Here is a 20,510-nt window from a genome sequence, read left to right on the forward strand (position 1 = left end):
GGCGAGGAGGAGGAGGAGGAGGAGGAGGAGGAGGGAGGGGAGGAGGGACTGGGCGATAGCTACGACGAGGGCGACGACGAGGAGACGGGCAGCGGCGAGGAGGAGGAAGAGGAGGCGGAGGCGGCGGCCGGGTGGGAGCGCAGCGAGGACGCGCGGCTGCTGCGCGCAGGGCTGCCTCCTGCCGCCGTCCCCGCCGCGGCCGCACGCGATAGGAGCGGCCGCCGCCCGCCGAGGCCGCCACCCGGCCGCCCGAGGATGCGGCCGCCCGGCGACGAGGACCGCGCGCGTCGCCGCCGCCGCCGCCGCCGCCGGAGGGACCTTCTGCTGAGCCAGCTCTGCTTCCTGGCCTCGGTGGCGCTGCTGCTCTGGTCGCTGTCGAGCCTGCGAGAGCAGAAGGGTGAGTGCACGCTGCCTGCCCCGAGTGGGCGCTGCGGCTCCGGCGGCTCGGGGCTCCCGGGGCCGGGCGCGGGGCTGCTGCGGGCGGCCCGGCCGGAGCCCCGGGGTAAGCGGGCTGGCTTGGCGGGGTGAGTGGGGTGCCGGGCACGAGGACTCCCCCTGCCCCACGCAGAGGCATGGGAGGTGGGGACCCTGAGCGCCAGCAGCCGGCAGGTTTGGCCGCCTGGCCGCCCTGGGAACATTTACCTGTGCCCGCCTGTGCGCTGCTTACTCGCGAGCTGGAGGGACTGCTGGTGGCGGTGGCGGGGAGTCTTGCCCTCCATCAGCCCCAAGGCCAGGGATAAAGTTGTGCTGGTAAACCCGGCTCCTGTGCAGGTGACCACCTGTACACTCCTCGGCTTGCTGAAGGATTCAAGGTGACTGCTTAACACACAGTTGTCTGTATGTTCTCCATACAGAAAGCTGGCGGGACGGCCCGAGTAGAGAGCTCTTCACCCCCCTTTCAGAACAGGTGCCGGGAACTTCAGGGAGGGAAAAAGTGTTGGCCCTCCAGCTACGGGCTAGTAGAGGACTTGTTCTCCTAAAATGACCACTCACTGGGAAGACAGGGACTTATTCCCCAGCAGTCCCTTTTGCAGAGATACGGCTGTGGAAGAAATGGTTTGCAGTGGACCACACATCACACTGTCCGCTCCTCTCCCGGTGCTCTGCGCAGGGTCTGCCCTTTAACCCACAACTTTTGTCTTGTCTTTGTCCTTGGCCTTTCTTGAGCTGAAATAGATCTTGTGTGCTCAGAACAGTTGTCTGCTGAAACAGTTTCTACCCTGTGATTCAGCTGTCTAAAAAACGAAGGAAAGACATGAGAGACTAACTGTTGTAAAATGGTTTTATATCCCGGCTGTGGAAGTGGCACGATTCGTGGGGAAACAACCATGTAAAGGATTGTGAGGAAAGAAACAAAACAAAACAAAAAAACAGTCACAAGTATGTGTGCTGTGGTGTTAAGGTCGACGTAGCTCTAATGCAAGGTGTTATGAGGTGCAGAATAAAGACATTTTGATAGTCACTATAAAATATTTTCAAAGGTGCGGTGAATTTAAAAAGGGGTTTCCCCCAGCTTGGCTGGTCTCCTGCTTGGTGGGGAAGCTGAACAGGCGTCAGTCTTCGTTCAGGTCTTAGCAGACCGCTTGACGGACTTCATCATATATGGTAATAGCAGAGAGTCCGTCTTGGTCTTCAGTGAAGCTGTTGAAGACTCCACGGCTCTCTCCATTGCTCTCCTGGATCTCAGATCCCGTAGCCTTGGGTTCTGACATCAGGAAGGGGGCTGTGCCGGTGTGAGGGAAGCAGAATCTCTCCCAGGGCAGATTCACATCTGCCAGACATCAGTCTACTGAGAGTCTCACTAAGGGGGTTTTCGCTAATCCCCTTTTTATTTTCCTTTTTTTTTTTTGTTTCTAGTGAAAAACCAGTTTATAGTTCATGCCACCTTTGGAAAGGGCTATTCCAAGTGGATTACATGCTGGCCATTTTTTCTGATATTTTGGGGCTCTATGAGACATGGAGTTCCCACCACTTTCAAGAACGTAAAAGACATTTTTTTCTGGGTGAAGGGTGGACCTTAAGTCAGTCAATGACAGGGGGCTACCTGGGCTCTGAAAAGCTGAGATTTGGGGACGGAGGGAGAGGGGGCCAGACACTCTGCAAGCTTGAAACCTGGGGACCGGAATGTCATTTTGAAATGGTTTCCGTGGCAGTGACATTTCTGTTCAGGTGCCACTGACTCAGATTTAGTTCTATAGCACAGCCCTTTCCCCATCTCTCCCTCTGTCCCTTTCTCCTTTCTACCTTTCATATTCTTTTTTCCTCTCACTTCCTCTTCCTCCCTTCTCATCTCTGTTGGTCTTAGGACCCCTCCACACCCCAATAACTGAAGATCTAACGGGCAAAAGCCAACAATGTTAAGGAGGATGCCAGCCAGCCTCCCTGTGTTGCCCCCCAATGACATGTGAGTTGAAATGGTCTCCAATCACTTTTCTTCCATTAGATATTGATGATTTCAGTATGTGATGCACAGTAGTATTTTGCAGCAACACACAGGTTTTTCGAGATACTTTTTAACATATTAATTAATGGTGAATCTGCAAATGATAATTTTGCATGGGGAGTTGTCATTTGGCACACCTGAGCATTAGAATGGTGACTTTTACCCTGGAAACTTGGGGCACACACTACCTGGCGGTCCTTTTGGTACAGATACTGAAGTTTGGAATGGAGCATTGTTTTGAAGACCCTGTGGCTTAGAGAGGCTGAGTGATTAGCTTAAAGTCACACAGCATTCGAAGAGTAGAGGAAAAAACCAACCTGAGGTAACCTGGTTCTTTTTTCCCAACTCTGTCCTCTTGTATTCAGACCACCATTTGGGTGTAGCTTTGTAATATTTATATAATCCCATAGGGGGTACCTTCATAATGATCAAAAGTAATATTTTCATTTAGTCACTTTGAAAGCCATGCAATGATTGTCAAATGTAACTTCTCAGAAGCTTGTTTTCTAACACATATTGACCTTTCCCTCCCTCCCTCCTTCTGTTGGCCCTTCCTCCCTCTCTCTTTCCTTCATTATTTCTTCCTTCCTGCTCCCTTCCTTACTTTCTACTTTCCTTCTTTAAAGGACAGTTCTTTTACCAAAGCAAAATAGAAACGTGTGATACTTATCTTATATAATGTTTCATAACATAACATTTCTAATCATATGGAATTCGAGATCCCTTTCTAGACATCTGATGAAACTCAGATTTGGCTATGTACTGAAAAGTTTTGGTTATATACTAAAAACATTTTCCATGTGTTCAGTATTTGGTTAAATGCAGTAAGAATCTACATTGATTCTTTTCTGCTGAGGTGTAACATGAGGTCTGCTTAATTTAGGTCAGGAAGAATTAGTGCTGGAATCAAGAAAAATGTTAATTCTAACAACAACAAAAGCAATAATAATAACTGGAATTTGGTGGGCTCTTATGTGCCAGGCAGTCCGCTATGCCCACCTTATAGGTATTATTTTATTTAATCTGCAGACACTCTTTTCAGAGGCATGAGCCTTCAGTGGTGGAAAGCAATGAGCTGTAGTTGCCCTATTTAGTTGTCGTGGATGAAGATCTCATTTTGATCTCTTTTTTCAAAGCCAATTAAAATAAGGTGTTAGATTTGCTGAGGAGGATTTTCTTTCCTTTTTGCAATGAGAATAGATTACTTTTGGATATTTTGAGTGGTTTAAAAGTGTTCTATTTTTCTTTGACGTAAACTACCCAGCCATTTTTTTTTCCAGAAGTAGTGTGGATAAAGCCCAGGGATTCTAACTGAGGAGTAATTCTAGACTTTTTCTCTAGAAGGTTCTCAGGAAGGTCATTAGTAATTAAGAAAAAATATATACCAGCCTAGGCAACAGAGTGAGACCCCATCTCTAAAAAAAATTTTTTTTAGTTAGCTGGGTGTGGTGGTGCATTCCTGTAATCCCAGCTACTTGGGATCTGAGGTGGCAGGATTGTTTGAGCCCAGAAGATTGAGGCTGCAGTGAGCCATCATTGTGCCACTGTACTCCAGCCTGGGCAACAGAGTGCGACCCTGTCTCAAAAACAGAAAAAAAGAAAAAAATACACACACATGCATATACACTACATATACGTACACATATGTGCATATGTGCATGTATGTGTGTATGTATATACTTTGAGATACTTTCTATACTAGTTGCTGCATACCACATCACCCCAAAACTTAGTGGTGTAAAACAGCCATTTAATTTTTTTGCTTATGGACACTTTGGGTCAGGAATTGGTTAGGGGTAATGGGGATGGCTTGTCTCTGCTCCATTACATCTGGGACCTCAGCTGGGAAGATTGCGAAGCTGGGTGGCTTGACAGCTGCATCTGGAGTCGTCCGAAGCGACACCTCTCCCACACCTGGGGTCGACATGGCTGTTCGCTGGACCCTCAGAGCTGGGCTGCCAACCACAACACCCACACATGGCCTTTCCATGTGATCTCTTTACGTGGCTTGCTTTGAACTCCCCAAGAGCATGACATCTGGGTCGCGAGGGCAGGTATCCCAAAAGGACAAGGTGAAAGTGTATGGCATGTTTATATCCTAGCCTCAGAAGTCACAGTCACAGAATGTCATTTTCACTATTTTCTGTTAGTCAAAGCAGTGTGAGATGTCAGCCCACGTTGAAGGAGAAGGGCATAGATACCAGCAGTCATTCAGTGGAGGAGTATAGCGTCACATTATAAGAGCCTCTGCTGTGGGAGATACTGTTGTGGCTGCCTTTTTAAAAACCCGAGGATCCGAAGGGATCGTAACTTAGTAGTGAATGTAGACATTTCCCAAGGTGGCTAAGGTGAATATCACATATGTGCATACATACAAACATATATAGACAGACATACATACAGACATATGTATGTATGCATATATTATCTTTGAAATATCTTCCGCTCATGAAAATATTGCTGCTTATTTTAGCTGGTGTGGGATCTAGAAGTGGTATTTGAAAAAGAGGTTGCAGTGGGTATTTGAACTGCAAATTTAAATTGCAGAGCTGAGAGCCCGTCTTTGCCCTTGTGGCTGCCCCTTCCTCCTATGGCGATGACCACAGCTGTTTAATCCTTCTTATGGCCCAGTGTGAGGGTTGCTGGAATCTCCAGCTTTGTTTCGCCCTTCTATTTCCACACATCCCCACTCTGGCTTTTCCTCTGCTCCTCAAAAGGTCTATGATTCTTCTGATCTCAGATTCCTGGCGCATGCTGGTCCCACTGTCTGGACTGCTTTGTCCACCATGGCTAGTGAATTCCTCACTACCTGGCTCGAGATCTTCCTGACTGGGTCCCTCCATTTCTCTGTCTGAATACACCATATGTTCCCTTCATAGCGTTTATCACCGTTAGTAATTATGTATTTATTTGGTCATGATTTGCTTGATATCTCCTCTTCCCCAGATTCTAGGCTCCAGGAGGTCAGGGACCCTATGAACTTTCCCCACCTCTGTACCCCAGTCACTGGCCCCATAGTAGGAGCTCAGAAGATATATAAATATCTTAAATACAGAGGCAAGTGTGAAAGGTATTTGTTAAATAAAGATGCTCTTTTGATCGCTGAACTACAGTGCCTGTGGTAAAAACTAGTCATCTTGTGTTAGGAGCCCATTGGCTGACGTGGGTTTTATTGCCATGAGCAAAAGTAACTGAAGGTTTTGCCATTGATAACATGATTCTGCTCTCAGTCCAGCGGATTCAATATCATTACCCATTTCTCATGGGATAGCACTGAGCTGAAGAAAAGGGGAGTGCAGTGACTAGTGTCTGTTCAGTGGTGGGGTTTGAACCCAAGTCCACCTACGTCAGGGCTGCGTGCTGCTGCATTTTCCAGCCTCTGCGGAGGAGGACATGAATAGAAGACGGGGAATCACCCTGCCTTTTTCAGTTAACTGAGGAGTAAGGAGTAACAGAAGGTTGGTTTCATAGAAGCAGTATTTTAGAAACACATTGCTTTTCAACCTTTTCTATTTTTTGCATAAACATATATAGATATGTCTCTTTCCTCTTGGCTTTTCTTAGCTTCTCATCAACCCAGATTTTTCTCAAAGATTTCCTCCACTTGCAAGCCTCAAATCCTTGTGGGAAGTTTTTTTTTTTTTTTTTTTTTTTCTTCACCCTGGAGGGTTGGCGAAGCTAAAAGAATTGCAAAACTAGCTATTTGCTGAGAATTCCAAGGCCTGGTGGAAGTTGGCTGATAGGACAAAATTTTGGCAATTTTCTTTTTCTGTATGGAGGTTTCTTTTCTTTGAGCAAAAGAACTTTTTGGAGGCATAATAGTACATGGACTTTCATAATGGGGAAACTGAGGTATGGGGTGGTTAGAAAATGTTCCCAAAGTTGCAAAGCAAATGGGTTGTGCTGCCAGGAAGGTAATTTGGATTTTTTTTTTTTTCTGGCCCATTTTCCCCTGCTTTTTCTGTAGAGTTTGTTTGGCAATTATTTATATTTATTGTTTGCAATGGTTTCACAAACAGGATTATCCTGTAGGATTTGAGAATGTGAAGTATTAAGGACCCAGATGGAATAAGGTTTTGTATGAACCAAGTGGCGATGGGCTCCAGGTGTCCTGAGATTCCCCCTGCTGTTCTCTTCCTGTTCCACTTCCAACCTGGAAAGGCAATGCTCCTTGCTGTTGCTAGTCCTGGACGGGCCACATTATCCCTTATTGGTTTCCCAGCCCTACACTTACCCTTGTAGACTGTTCCTTCATGAAACTCTCTCAGTGGGATCCCTTGAGGGAGTTCCTGTCTGGACTCCAGTTGCGTAAGACATAGGGACCTTCACCCGTTTGTTCATTCAACAAATGGCAGGCTCTTTACTAGTTGCTAGGGTGGCCGTGTTGTCTTTAAGGGACACCCTGATGTTCATCCTCGTGGTGTTCAAGCTTGACTGAGAAGAGAGGTGCTGAATAAGTAATTTTCATGAATTATGAGAGATTGGGATGAGAAATACAGCATGGCATGGAGGAGGCTGTGGTGGTCAGGAAAAGTTGGAACCTGAAAAATAAAGGGAATAAGATTAAGGAACAATGGGGGATACAAAGGCAAACATAGAAAAATGGGCAAAAGATGCAGATGGGCAATTTACAATAAAGCAATTGCAGTTGACCAACAGACACAAACAACAAACTTAATCTCAGTTTTAACAAGAAAATCAAATTAAAAATAATAAAATACCATTTCTCAATATCAGATTGGTAGATTAAAGTCAATTAAAACATGGGCTCACATCAAGGGTTTGTGCAGGTGCTGGAGATACAGCTGCTTTAGTTCACTTCAGAGGAGGATATCAGATGGCACCCCAAACACTGTGGGGGACCACCATCAGGGGACCTGGTTATAGGAATAGACCCCAAATGAAGCCTTGGCCATTTAATGTGATTGACATGTAGAAAGGGAGGTGGGTGGGATTAGAATGGCTATACATAGATATTTGAGGCTTGGGTAGAAACTCATGTTAGCTGGACCCATCCATGGACCATGGAGCATGTTGGTCATGACTTTTTCACGTTTAGTTGCTTAGGTGGGAACTCCAGGGAACAAGGAAAGACCTGCGTCATTCCTGGAACTGTCTGAACCAATAAACGTCACTTATTTAAATCATGAAATCTAGCAATCGTTGTTGGCTTGTCAATAGCGATTTATTTTTAGGAGAAAGTGAACAAATAAAGTCAGCTCATCTGTGACCTAGTTTAGGGACTTTCACATTTGCAACTTTTACATTTGCAATATTTGCAACAAATATTTCTCTTCCTTTCTCACTTTGCATTTCTGCATTGTTTGATCTCAGCAAATGTCATTTTCACTTTAGTCAGCCAGTCTGCCATGGAATTGAACCCGCAGAGGACAGAGAAAGGAGCAGGTTTCCGGATTAGGACTTTGACAATAGAACAAAAGGGGTGGGAGAAGGGATTGGTGACCTCAGCAAGTCAATAATGCCATGTTTAAAACAGAATATGAAACATTTATTTTTGAAGATTTGTACTTTGAGAGCATCCAGGTGGAATATAGAGCTGACAGTTGAAAGTCAAGATGATAAGCATTTGCGGCTGCAGATAAAGATGTTGGAATAGTATGCATGAGGGTAAACATTGCATCTGTGGTTAGCTCTGTGCTTCTCAGTCTCATCTGCACATCGTAATCACTTAGGGAACTTTAATAATTACTCATATCTGAGTCCCACCTCCCAGAAATTCTATTGTCATGTTCCCAGTTGTGGCCTGGGCATTGGGATTTTATACAAAAGCGATACAGTTGGTGCCAGTGTGTCTCAGCAGCCAAAGCTAAGAACCAAAGGGTTAAAGGTTAGTATTTACCTTATCACAAGCACATTTTGCTGTTCATCATTGAGCTACGAAATACACTGTACTTAAATTTCCTGTCCTGAATGTGAATGAATATGTGTTTTTCTGCTTCATTTTCTAAGCCTTCACCACAAATTTAAACTTAAACTTCTCTCCAGTTGCCTAGATTTCCTTTTCTTTTTAGAGAAGGATCTTGCTTTGTTGCCCAGGCTGGAGTGTAGTAGCATGAACATAGCTCACTGCAGCCTCAAACTCTTAGGTTCAAGCAGTCCTCCTGCCTTAGCCTCCTGAGTTGCTGGGATTACAGGTGTGAACCCTCACACCTGGCTCTTCCGTCTCCTCTCAATATGTGCAGGGACACTAAGTATTCCAGGACGTCTTCTTTGGAGGAAGTCTTCACCAGATTCCTCTGGCCTACTCTGATCTGGACAGGTCACTTGTAAAGTCTGTTGCCAGCTGTCATATTGCCATCACCTTCAGCTTCATCCTTCATATTTCTTTTAACTTTCCCTTGGGATGAAAGCCCTGCTCCCTGGAACCCAGGTATGCATCTTTCTTGGCTTATTCCTGAATTTTCAGTGTACATTTTTTGAGAGTCATACCCTCCAGGTGCCTCCTACAATAGGGAGTGTGGAAAGTAAAGATTCAAGACTGTATGTGTTTTAAAACATATTCCTTCTACCTCTACACTTAGAAGATAGTTAGGCTGGGTCAAGAATTTAGGTTGAAACTCATTTGCCTTGGAATTTTGAAGGCATTGCTTGAATGTCTTCTAGCTTCCATTGTTGCCTCTGAGAAATCTGGTGCTGTCTTTGGTTAATCATTTTGGAGGCCTGTATCCCCCACCCAAGAGCATGTCCATTCTTTGCTTTGCTCCTAATGGTCTGTTTTTTCCTCATCTTCAGTCATGTCACAATTATATGATTGGGGTGGATCTATTTTCATTCATTTTCTTGGATCTTTCACCAGGTTCTCTTTGGAAGCTTGTCTTCTTCAGGTCTGGGAACTTCCCTTTTATAATATTCTCCATCCTAAGTACTCCCTTTTCTCTTTCAGGATTGTCTGTTATTTGGGTGTTTGACTTCCTGGATTGACCTTCTAATTTTCTTATCTTTTCTCTCCAATTTCTCTCATCCTTTTGCTGTAATTTCTATAAATTTTTTTAAACCGGGTCTTCCAACTCTTATACTGGGTGTTTAATTTCTGCTGTCATATTTTTAATTTCCAAGAGCTCTTCTTCCTGTGGAAACTATTTTTAGTAGCATCCTGTTCCGCTTCAGTGGTACAATATTATCTCCCATATCCCTAAGTAGATTCATAGTAGTATTGAGGTTTTCTTTTCCCCATATGGACTCTGTTTTTTCAAGTTGCTGTTGTTCCTTTGTTTTGTCTTGTTTTTCATGTTGTATATACTTTCTTCAGATGTCAGGGGATCTTTGGCCACCACTCATATTTAGGTGGTGCTGTTGAAAAGATGACCGGAAATTGTGCAAAGAGGGTCTTGTTGATTGTGAATATCTCTGTAAGGCTATCTAACTGGGCTATTTTATTGGGCAATGCTTCATATCTCAAGTTTTAGATCTCTGTCGGGGGTGGTCAGTTTTCGCAGAGAAAGATCACTCAGTATCCTGTCTTGAGGGAAAAGACCTGGTTACTTCTGAGAATCCAATAGGAGAGGAATCTGGGAATGGGGAAGGTTTTTTCAACAGAAACAGTCTCCTAGACTCAAGATGTATTCAGCCCTCACAACTATGAATAAGAAACTGCTAAATAATTTATTTAGATATATAGCAGAGCCATCCCAAATTATTTAACTTCTTTCCTTTCCTTTCCGTTCCGTTCCGTTCCGTTCTGTTCCGTTCCTTTCCTTCCTCCCTTCTCTTTTAAACTACTGTACACATGAAGCTGGGAAGAACTACTGCCTCTTGGTAGAACTAATGGTCAGAAGTAGAGAGAAGGCTTAATCTTCCCCATACCCCCTTTTTTTAAATTGAAAATTTTTTTTTAGAGAATTTCAGATTCACATATAGTCATAAGAAGTAATACAGAGGGCCGGGGACAGTGGCTCACGCCTGTAATCCCAGCACTTTGGGAGGCCGAGGTGGGTGGATCATCTGAGGTCAGGAGTTCGAGATCAGCCTGTCCAACGTGCTGAAACCCCATCTCTACTAAAAATACAAAATTAGCCGGGCAAAGTCGTGCATACCTGTAATCCCAGGGACTCAGGAGGCTGAAGCAGGAGGATCACTTGAACCCAGGAGGCAGAGGTTTTGGTGAGCCTTGAACCCAGGAGATAGAGGTTGCAGTGAGCTGAGATTGCGCCACTGCACTCCAGCCTGGGCAACAAGAGCCAAACTCCACCTGGCAGGGTGGGGGAGAAGTAATACAGAGACATCTCTTACACATTTTGCCATTTCCTTTCATGGTAACATTTTGCAAAACTATAGTATAATATCATAACCAGGATAATAACATTGATAGAATCCACTAACTTTATTCAGATTTCTCCAGTGTTATTTTTGTGGTAGTCCTTCAATATCCATGGGGGATACGATTCAAGACATCCCAGTGAATGCCTGAAACCATGGATAGTACTGAATGCTACATACACTATGCTTTGTCCTATACCTATAATAACTATGATAAAGTTTAATTTAGAAATTAGGCACAGTAAGAGATTGACAATAACTAACAATAAAATAGAAGAATTATAATATGCTGTAAGAAAGATTATGAGAATGTGGTCTCTCTTTCTCTCTCAAAATGTCTTCTTATTCTGTGCTCACCCTTCTGGTGATGATGTGAGATGATACAGGGCCTACATAAAGAGATGAAGTCAGATGCATGACGTAGGCCTGTGACATAGCGTTAGGCTACTGTTCACCTTGAACCCAGGCACTGCCACACTGTGATAGTCGATCTGATAACCACGCGGGCTACTGAGTGACTAAGTGGCTGCAGAGTGGATCAGCTGGACAAAGGGATGATTTATGTCCCAGGCGGGACAGAGCAGGACAGCTTGAGATTTTATCACATTACTCAGAACAGTGGCAATTTAAAACTTAGGTATTGCTTACTTCTGGATTTTTCCATTTAATATTTTTGGACCATGGTTGACTGCAGGTAACTGAAACAGCAGAAAGTGAAACTGAGGATGAATGAGGACTACTGTACCCACGGGTGTGTGTGTGTGTGTGTATGTATGTGTGAGTGTATTGAGTTACACACAGTTTTATCACCTGTGTAGGTTTGTGTGTTCATTATCACAGTCAAGATACGGTGCAGATCCAACACCACAAGGATCCCTTATGCTGCACACCCATGTGTCTTTTAGTACGAAAGGAGCAGTCCAGTAATTTATGTCACTTATTCCCCAAAAAAGTCAATTAAAAAGTATAACATCAAGAATTAAGGAAGTTCTACCCCAAATAATTTTGCACTCTACACAAAGGATTTCTTGCAATTTGGGGCAGGTCAGTCTACATTAGTAAGATTGAACCATGAAGGGTTTTCTCCATGAATGCACTTTTATTACTGTCAGGTACGGTAACCTGAGCTACGTGCTGGATAACGGCCATGCATGGCTTGTTAACAGTTTCTTTGATTAATGAATTTTTTTCTGTCATTTGCACAGTATTTCTGAATGAATGCTTCATGAAAATAGCTTATTTGAGTAGTTTGTTCATTCAAGCAGCTTAGCCATGGCCCTTGCAATGTTACTTTCACCATTATCTGTTTCCTAGAGTATTAGAGATGGAGAAACTCTTGGGGACCATTCAATCTTAACATCCTATTTTACTTTTGAGGAAACTAATGTCAAAGGAAATTGGAATTGGGGCCAGAACCCAGGCTTTCTGATTCCTTGCTTAGTAAATTCTTTAAAAACTCCAGAAAGTTAAGGTTATAAAAAATATTTAATGCAAACTGACTCTTGGTAAAAATTTTTTTTCAAATTCTGAAATTCTTCTGAAATGCTGGAATCTTTCTGGGAATGTTTTGGCGTTTAGTGTAGTTAGTACATGGGAAAAATTAGGAATTTTCAGGGTGAGCCACTTCTTGTGACAAAAAAGAGATTTGTTTAATCAGAAACACTGGCCGTTGGAATGCTCCTAGGTTGCTTCAGGAGAGAGTTTGCATCGTTGGTTCACCACCTTCTACCTGGGTTGTAACCTCATATGACCATTAGGATGATTGACTATTTTGAAAATGAGTGGCCATTAATTCGTTTTGTTAGGAGTCTTTGAGCTTTCGGGTTTTCAACTTTTTTCATCCTTGTTGTTGGAATTCTGGGTTGCGATTTGAAGATACTTCCAAAGAAATAAAATTTTCCTAGGACCTTCAGAACCCAGGCTTCATAAGCGTGATATTAAGGGCCTTTTGAATGGCATTCTGCAGTTTGGTTGTTTGAAATCACAGGTGGTTGTTGGGCCATGTGCAGAAAGAAAACTCATTGTACCTATTTTGAGTAAATCTGGGCATGAGGACAGGTCAATTCCAGTATTTTTCCAGCATTGTGGAATATTTCTTCCCTTACATATGTTAAATTGATATCATACTACATACAATGTTTTGGATCCTGCTTTTAAAATGAAAAACCCTTAAAATTGAGTGACAGGGTACAGAACAATGTATCACACCCCAAAAACTCCCTCAAGCTACCCCTTTGTATTCATACACTTCTTCCATCTCTGAACCCTGATTTGTTCTCTGTTACTATAGTTTTGTCTTTTTGAGAACATCATAGATGAAGTTCTATAGTTTGTAATCTTTTGAGACAGGCTTCTTTCACTCAGTACAATGCTTCTCAACTTCATCTAAGTCATTTTGCACATCAGTAGTTCATTCCTTTTTATGGCTGAGTAGTATTCCACTATACAGATGTACAATAGTTTGTCTATCCATTTAATGTTGAAGAACATTTGGGTTGTTTTTAGTTTTGTTAATTTATGAACAGAGTTGCTAAAAACACTCAGATCCAGGGTTTGTAATTCCTTTTTCTTGACTTATTGCAATGGCTAAGACTTCTAGTACAATATTGAGTTTGAATGGACATCCTTGTCTTGTGTCCCTGATCTTAGGGGGAAAATATTTAGTCCTTCCCTGTTAAGTATGCTATTTGCTGTAGGTTTTTCATCGATTGCCTTTATCAAATTGAGTAAGTTCCCATCTCATGTTAGTTTTCTGAGAGTTTTTATCAAGGGTGGATATTGGTTTAACAAATATTTTTCGTGTATCAATTGATATGTTTTGTAAGAGCTTTTATATATTTTATTTTACTTTGCCCTATTTCAAAAGTCTTGTTCATTCTTTTTTTTTTTTTTTTTTTTTTTTGGCGTAGAGAAGATTCTCATGTTATCTGGCCCACACCGTATCTCTTTCCCTTGTATTTTTTCATCCTTCTATTCTTAGATTCAGGCTCTCAGTCATGTATTTATTCCACATAATTCTTTATGTCACCCCACCCCTATTTGTATGGTTTACTTTTTAAAAAATTTAACTCTTTACTTCATTTGGAATTTATTTTAGCATAAGATTAAAATTCAGTTTAAATGGATTAACATATTTAATAGTTAATTCCAGAATTGTTTATTGACTACTGTTTCCTCTACCTCCACATTTGTGGTATCACTTTTATTCCATGCCTATTGTCTTATGTACCAGAGGCAAATATTTTATGATATTTATTTTGTTATATTTACTCATTAATTAATTGTAACTTATTAGCATGTTAATTATCTGGTAGGTCAAGACATCTTTCCTCTTGTTTTGAAAAAAACTATTTATTATTATCACTCATTTATCTTTCCAGATGAATTTATAATCCTTTACATTTTCTCCAAATCCTTCTAGGTTTTGATAAATCTATAAATAATTTATGGGAAATGGCATTTTATAATGTTGATTCTTCTTATTCGTAGTGTGCTTCTTCATTTGATAAAGGCTTTTAAAAAATTTGTCAAGATTCGTGATTATTTCTCTATTTCTTTCTTACATTTACTGATGAAGTTTACTCTGGTATTTATTATTTGTTGTTGCTCTTGTTTCATTCCTTAATAGTCTTTTAAAATATTGCTTCTTTATATTTTTTTCTTAAAAATGTGAAATTATACAATACTGAAAATAAACTTATTTTATCAACCAATATCTTTAGACTGATTCTGTAGCTGTGGAGTTTTTTTACTGTTGGAAGCCCATGTGCTGTCCATTGGGGTATGGATCCTGTTGGCTATTAGTGACACTGGTTATTTTTCATTATGCTGGGGAGGTTTCCTTTTATTTGTGGTTTTCTACATTAGAAAAAAATCAAGGCAGGGTGTAGTGGCTCACACCTGTAATCCCAGCACTTTGGGAGGCTGAGACGGGTGGATCACAAGGTCAGGAGATCGAGACCATCCTGGCTAACACGGTGAAACCCCATCTCTACTAAAAATACAAAAAATTAGCTGGGTGTGCTGGTGGGACTACAGGCGTAGTCCCAGCTACTCGGGAGGTTGAGGCAGGAGAATGGCGTGATCCTGGGAGGCAGAGCCTGCAGTGAGCTGAGATCGTGCCACTGCACTTCAGACTGGGTGACAGAGCGAGACTCCATCTCAAAAAAAAAAAAAAAAAAAAAAAAAAAAAATTATCCGTGGATGTTGAATGTGATCAAATGCCTTATTAACACTTATTAAAGTGTTTAATATGACACTATATATATACAAAATATATATATATAAGTCCTTACTATAGCACTTCTGAAAGTAACTCTTACAAAGGCATGATATATACTTTTAATATGATATTGGATTTTGTTTGCATTTTCTATGAAATTTTTACCTATATATTTATGAAGAAAATAGACATATAGCTCCTTTGCCAGGTTTTGGTGTCAGGAGCACACTAACTTTACAAAATGAATAGGTAATTTCTGTGTTCCTCCATGTTCTGCAATATCTTATGAAGCATGGAAATTTTGTATATTGAAAATTTGATGAAAGCACTTATAGTGCTGCCTGACTTACAGTCTTCTATGAAGATAATTTTGAACAAACTTTAATTTCTTTCACTGATACTTTTCTGTGTGGGTAATTTACGTTTTCCTAGAGAAGTGTTAATTTCATTAAGATTTTAGAAATGGACAAAATTATGAAGTACTTTTTAAATTTAATTTGTTCTGTAATTGTGATTATATAACCTTTTCTCAGTACTAACTTATTCATTTATTTTTTTCCTTGATAAAATCTGACTGTATTTGGTGTATTTTATCTATTTGTGAAAATTTGTGTCTTGTGTTTCTTCATTAATTTTTCTTTTTTCCCTTTTCCCTGAGTCAGTAAAGCTTTAATATTTATTCAAAATATCCTCTTAATTCCCGTGTTTATTTTCAAATATCTTGCATTAAATGCTTTATTTCCTTTTTATTATTTCTTGCTTTATAATGCATTTGATGTTTAGTGTAGCTTTAGACTCACACTATAAATTATAAAATGTCATGCAGTCATTATTGGTACATTTAAAATAGTCTTGTAATTATAGTTTTTATATTTTCTGCAATTAATTATTTGAGAGACTGAATTTTAACTTCTAAGTTGTCAAACACACCAAGTTTTAATTTTACTTCATTTTGCCCAGAGAATATGACCTTTAATTGTGGCTTCTTGTTGGTTTTGGTTTTGGTTGTTTCCCTTGGAACATGAACGGTTTGTAATTTGGGTAGTTATTTGGCTGTGTCTTCATCTTGTTGTCTTTTCCTCTTAATTCTGTAAGAGCCTATGATTTTTTTCCCCTTGGTGATTTGATTTTCAGCACTATTGGGTCTGCTGTCTGCTGCATCTTATTCCCATTTATGTTTTGAGTTTGCATTTCTGGTTTTATGTCTTGTCATGTCCATCTTAGCTGACTCCCCTTGTAATCTTAGCCTTTTCCATTTAGTGGTTTTTCTTTCATATATCCTATGTTTATTTGATATCAAGATAAAAAAATGGATTCTAAAATGTACATCTTCTTCCCGTAATATATGTTTTTTTCTTTTTAGAAGAATAGTGTTTTACTTCAGATGTTGCAGAGAATTTTCAAAGTTGTCTTGAGTTATCAACCTTTGAAAGAGAAGGTCCAGGCCAGGGGTGTGCCTGTGAACAGACCCTCCTGTCCCTTCAGCACCTTCGCCACTCTCACCTGGCCACAGGGTCAGGTTGCTGTGAGCATCACTTATGCTGAAGGGGTGGTTGATGTGCATGCTCCCTGGTCAACCTTCCAGTGTTTATGTTGACTTTTCTAGGGTGACTCAGCTTGCCTGAGAGGGGATCTCCTTCTCCTGCTGACTTGTAGTTAGAATATCGAGGTGGAGCCTTATTCATTACAATTTTGATCAGTGATAGTTCTTCCTAGTTCTTATATCTAGAGACAGTGGGTGAAAGTCTGCCCCCCTGGTTTGATCCCTCTTGTGGCTCTTTCCATCGCCCCTCTATTCCGTTAATCTCCAGAAGGCTGCATACCACCCTCCTTTTGCTTCTTTAACTAGTTGAGTTGCATTTCCAGGAACTGGGGTCTCTGAATGGATGGGTATAGAAAGACATATTGATGGGGGATGCCCTTTACAGCAGTTCCTTTCTGCAGCAAATGCCTCATGTTTCTGAGCTGGGATTCACACCTGGGGACCCATGTGCCCTTCCACACTCCATGTGTCACAATCCCTTGTGTATTAGGCACTCATCCACACTCAGCTTCTTTTATGCATCTCTGCATTTCCTTCAGGGGGAACGTGGGAAAGGGTGAATCACATGCCATTGGCTAATTACCGTGTATCACAGAATGCCTGTTCAGATTTTAGCTTGAAATTTTTAGTTTGTTACAAAGAAAAAGAAATTGGGATTTGGGAACAACTAAAGCTATCCGATATTAACTACTCTGTCTTAGCATTTTTTAGGCTCACACCTGTTTCTATGGTTTACCCCACATAATTATCTGCAGAACCATGGATTAGGTGATTATTATCCTCATTTAAATTAAAGTAACTTGCCCAAAGTGAAAAACAGGTAGACAGGGTAGTTTTGAACTTACACTTTCTGAGAAAACACTCTTATACTATTTTCCCCATGGTAAATCTCTGAGGAAAGACATTTCTGAATATTTCTGCCAGGAAGTTGGACAAAGAGTTACCTCAGTGTGGTTGGCAGAATAGTGCTCCCAAAAGATGTTTATGTCAGAATCCCTAGGACCTGTGAGTTTGTTATGTTACACATCAAGGAGGAGTTCAAGTTGCTGATGGAATTCAGGTTGCAAGTTAGCTGACCTTGGAATCGTGAGATGATCCTGGCTTATCAGGGTGGGCTCCGTGCTATCACATTGTTCCTGTGAAACAGGGAGGCAGGAGAGTCAGCCAGAGAAGGTGATGTGCCAACAGAAGCCGAGGTCAGAATGATGTCATTACTGGCTTGAAGATGGAAGAGGCCACGAGCCAAGGAATGGGGGGGGTGGGTGCCTCCAGGAGCTGGACAAGGCAAGGCTGCAGATTCTTCCCAAGAGCTTCCAGTAGGAATGCAGTCCTGCTGACACATTAAATTTAGCCTAGCAAGCCTTCTTTAGGATTCTGACTTCCAGAACTGCATGGGGCTGTTGAAAGCCACTAAGTTGGTGGTAATTTATTACAGCAGCAATAGGAAACCCACGCACCCAGTGTGTTGAATATTGGCCATGATCTAACTCTCTGCAGAAGAGGAACAGGAAGTCCTGGAGTGATTGGCTGTGTGTGCACACCCATCACATGGAAATTTACATTAATGTGTAACTTGTTATCACTTGATTATATATTTTTTAGCTCATGTTATTGTTGTCACCCTCCCCTAGCTAGAATGTCAGCTCCCTAAGAGCAGGAACTTGGTCTGGGGCGTTCATGGCTGTATGCCCAGTGCCTCGTATAGAGGAGAGGCTCAAGTATTTATTGGATGATTACTTTTTTCCCAGGTGACATTGTACCAACTAAATGGAAGCTAACTTACGTCTTGTGGTGGAATACTGCAGATTATATAAGTAATAATAAGATTATATAAGTAATAATAAGAAATAGAAGAAATTGAGTTAAAATTATGCTGCCCTTGACAATCAAAATATTTTTCAGTGTTCTAGCATTTGGTCATATGTGTAAATATTATTCACGTAGGTAGTAAATATTTCTATTTAAGGGTCAAACATGCAACATACGACATTCTATTTATTTTGTGATGTTCAACTCTATGAATATTTTTATGAATAAAATAAGAGATGGTCATCACAAAATAAATGTAATGTTGTATATTGTATTTTTGACTTTTAAATAGAATGTTTCATGTTGCACTTTTGTGACAACATATTTGAAATAAAGGTCACTGAATTTTTTTAATAATTATCATCTCACAGGCGGGTTGGCATTCTGTTGATTGTATAGGTCATACTTATTTCTTGTTGGTTATTTTAAAAATTATAGTTTATTTGAGATATTTGAATACTGTTAACTGAACACCTTTGTGCATGAATTTGCTGTCAGTCATGTTAACTCTCCAGGCATCACCGAGGTAGTCCAGTAGCCTGCACTACCTGGGAAAGCCACTGACAAGGCCTCTGGAGCTAGAGAGCTTTTGCATATTGATAGAGAACTCTGTCAGCTAAGCTACCTGCCTTTAGGCTTGTTGCATGCTTTTATAATTTTTGTCTAAATCTATTTAGAGGGAATTCTCCACCTGGCATCAGGTGTCCCCACCTTGCCTCTTCAACCTCAGCTTGTGCTTCTTCTACAGAAACTCATTCCTCATCAGAAATGCCCAGAACCTCTATGACAAGTGTAGGCAAAAGCACAGTATGAATGGGACAGTGATGGCAAAGGAGGAGCTACCAACTTGGAAAATGAATCAACTCCCAAGAGGGTTATTAGTATCAGATTAAATTATCTCGTTTAACTGCGTCACATCATGACCTTTACTTTTTAAACAGACATCTTGTTTTTCTTATCTTCTCTTCTTGTCAGTTGCTTCGGTTTTCCTACATACTGACTGTTCCTCTGATAACAAACTGAGAAGGGAAAACAAAATTTTAACTGTCAACTGAGTTTCGCAAGAGCGATGAGTAGTCCAGGGTGGGGAGGGGATCTTCCCAGGCTCCCCATGGTTGTACAAGCCAGCAGCGTTAACAGAATTGCACACAGCAGCTCCAAGCCTGGGAGGAGAAGGACGTCTGCTCCAGGCAACTCAGGACAGTTGTTTTGCCTAAGATGGCAAGAACATCATCCTTGCATCTTGAGCCAAGGAAACCATACATGGACACATCTTGTCCTGCATGGGAAGGCATCCTCCTGCAGGCTTCTGGGGTACCATAAGTGTCCCACGATGGCTCTTTCACCTTGGGGTTTGTTTTCCAAAGTTTTCTAAGTCCATTGGAAAGTAGAGTAGGAAGGAAAGGAGGAGGAAGGGGGGACAAGAAATATACTTGCCTGCACGTGCACTTTTCTGATTAATGTTCTGAGTGTCAGCACACAGTGAGGGTTTATTTTAGAAGACACCAGGAATGAAATCTTTTATGTTGATATTGTGCAGGACTAATCTGTATTTTCTGCTACGAAGGACAGTATAACTTCATGATGCTCCTGCATCTTTGTAGTTCCTGTCATGAAATCATTCAGGGACAGGAAACTTGGTTCACAAGAGTGAAGGGCATTGCCTACAACAGGAGTGCTGGACAGTGAGTCAAGAGACAGGAGTTCTAATCTCACTTCAGCTGTTAACTTTCTGCATGTCCTTTTCTGTTCTCAGTTTCCTTATCTGTAGAATGAGAGCATTTACGCTAAGTTGTCTTTATATTGGTAATACTAATTTCTCTCCAATTTGATCATTGATTTTAAACCTCTAGCCTCCTGAAAGACGCTACCTTCTAAGGCTAATTTATAGCCAGAGTACTATGGTTTTGCTCTGAGCATGCCCTGTATCATTATTTGTTTTTATTTCATGAGAGTTACTTTTGTAAATGTTATTTTCTGTTGGTTCCACAGAGCCATTGAGATTGCACAACTCAGATTTCTTCTGCATGTCATAAGTTTTGCTAATAGTATAAACCCATGTTTTTCAAAGTGAGAACCTTGCAATAGCAGCATCAGCATTGCCTAGGTCCCCTGTGAACTTGTTAGAAATGCAGTCATGGGCCCCATCCCAACCTGCTGAATGGGAGCCTCTGAGGATGAGACCCAGGAAAGTTTACTTAACTCAGTTGACATGT

At 41.3% G+C, this 20,510-nt stretch overlaps 1 protein-coding gene across 1 annotated transcript in view; it reads left to right on the plus strand.

The window, feature by feature from the left end:
- Positions 1-64: 64 nt before the first annotated feature.
- The window catches only part of SLC24A3 (solute carrier family 24 member 3), a 498,945-nt gene continuing 478,499 nt past the window's right edge, over positions 65-20,510 (plus strand). The window contains exon 1 of the mRNA XM_025400528.1: positions 65-397. Within this exon, the coding sequence (XP_025256313.1) occupies positions 256-397 (142 nt within the window). The 5' untranslated portion in view covers positions 65-255. The remainder of the gene's footprint in view (positions 398-20,510) is intronic.

Source organism: Theropithecus gelada, chromosome 10 (assembly GCF_003255815.1).
Source record: "Theropithecus gelada isolate Dixy chromosome 10, Tgel_1.0, whole genome shotgun sequence".
Taxonomy (NCBI): Eukaryota; Metazoa; Chordata; class Mammalia; order Primates; family Cercopithecidae; genus Theropithecus; species Theropithecus gelada.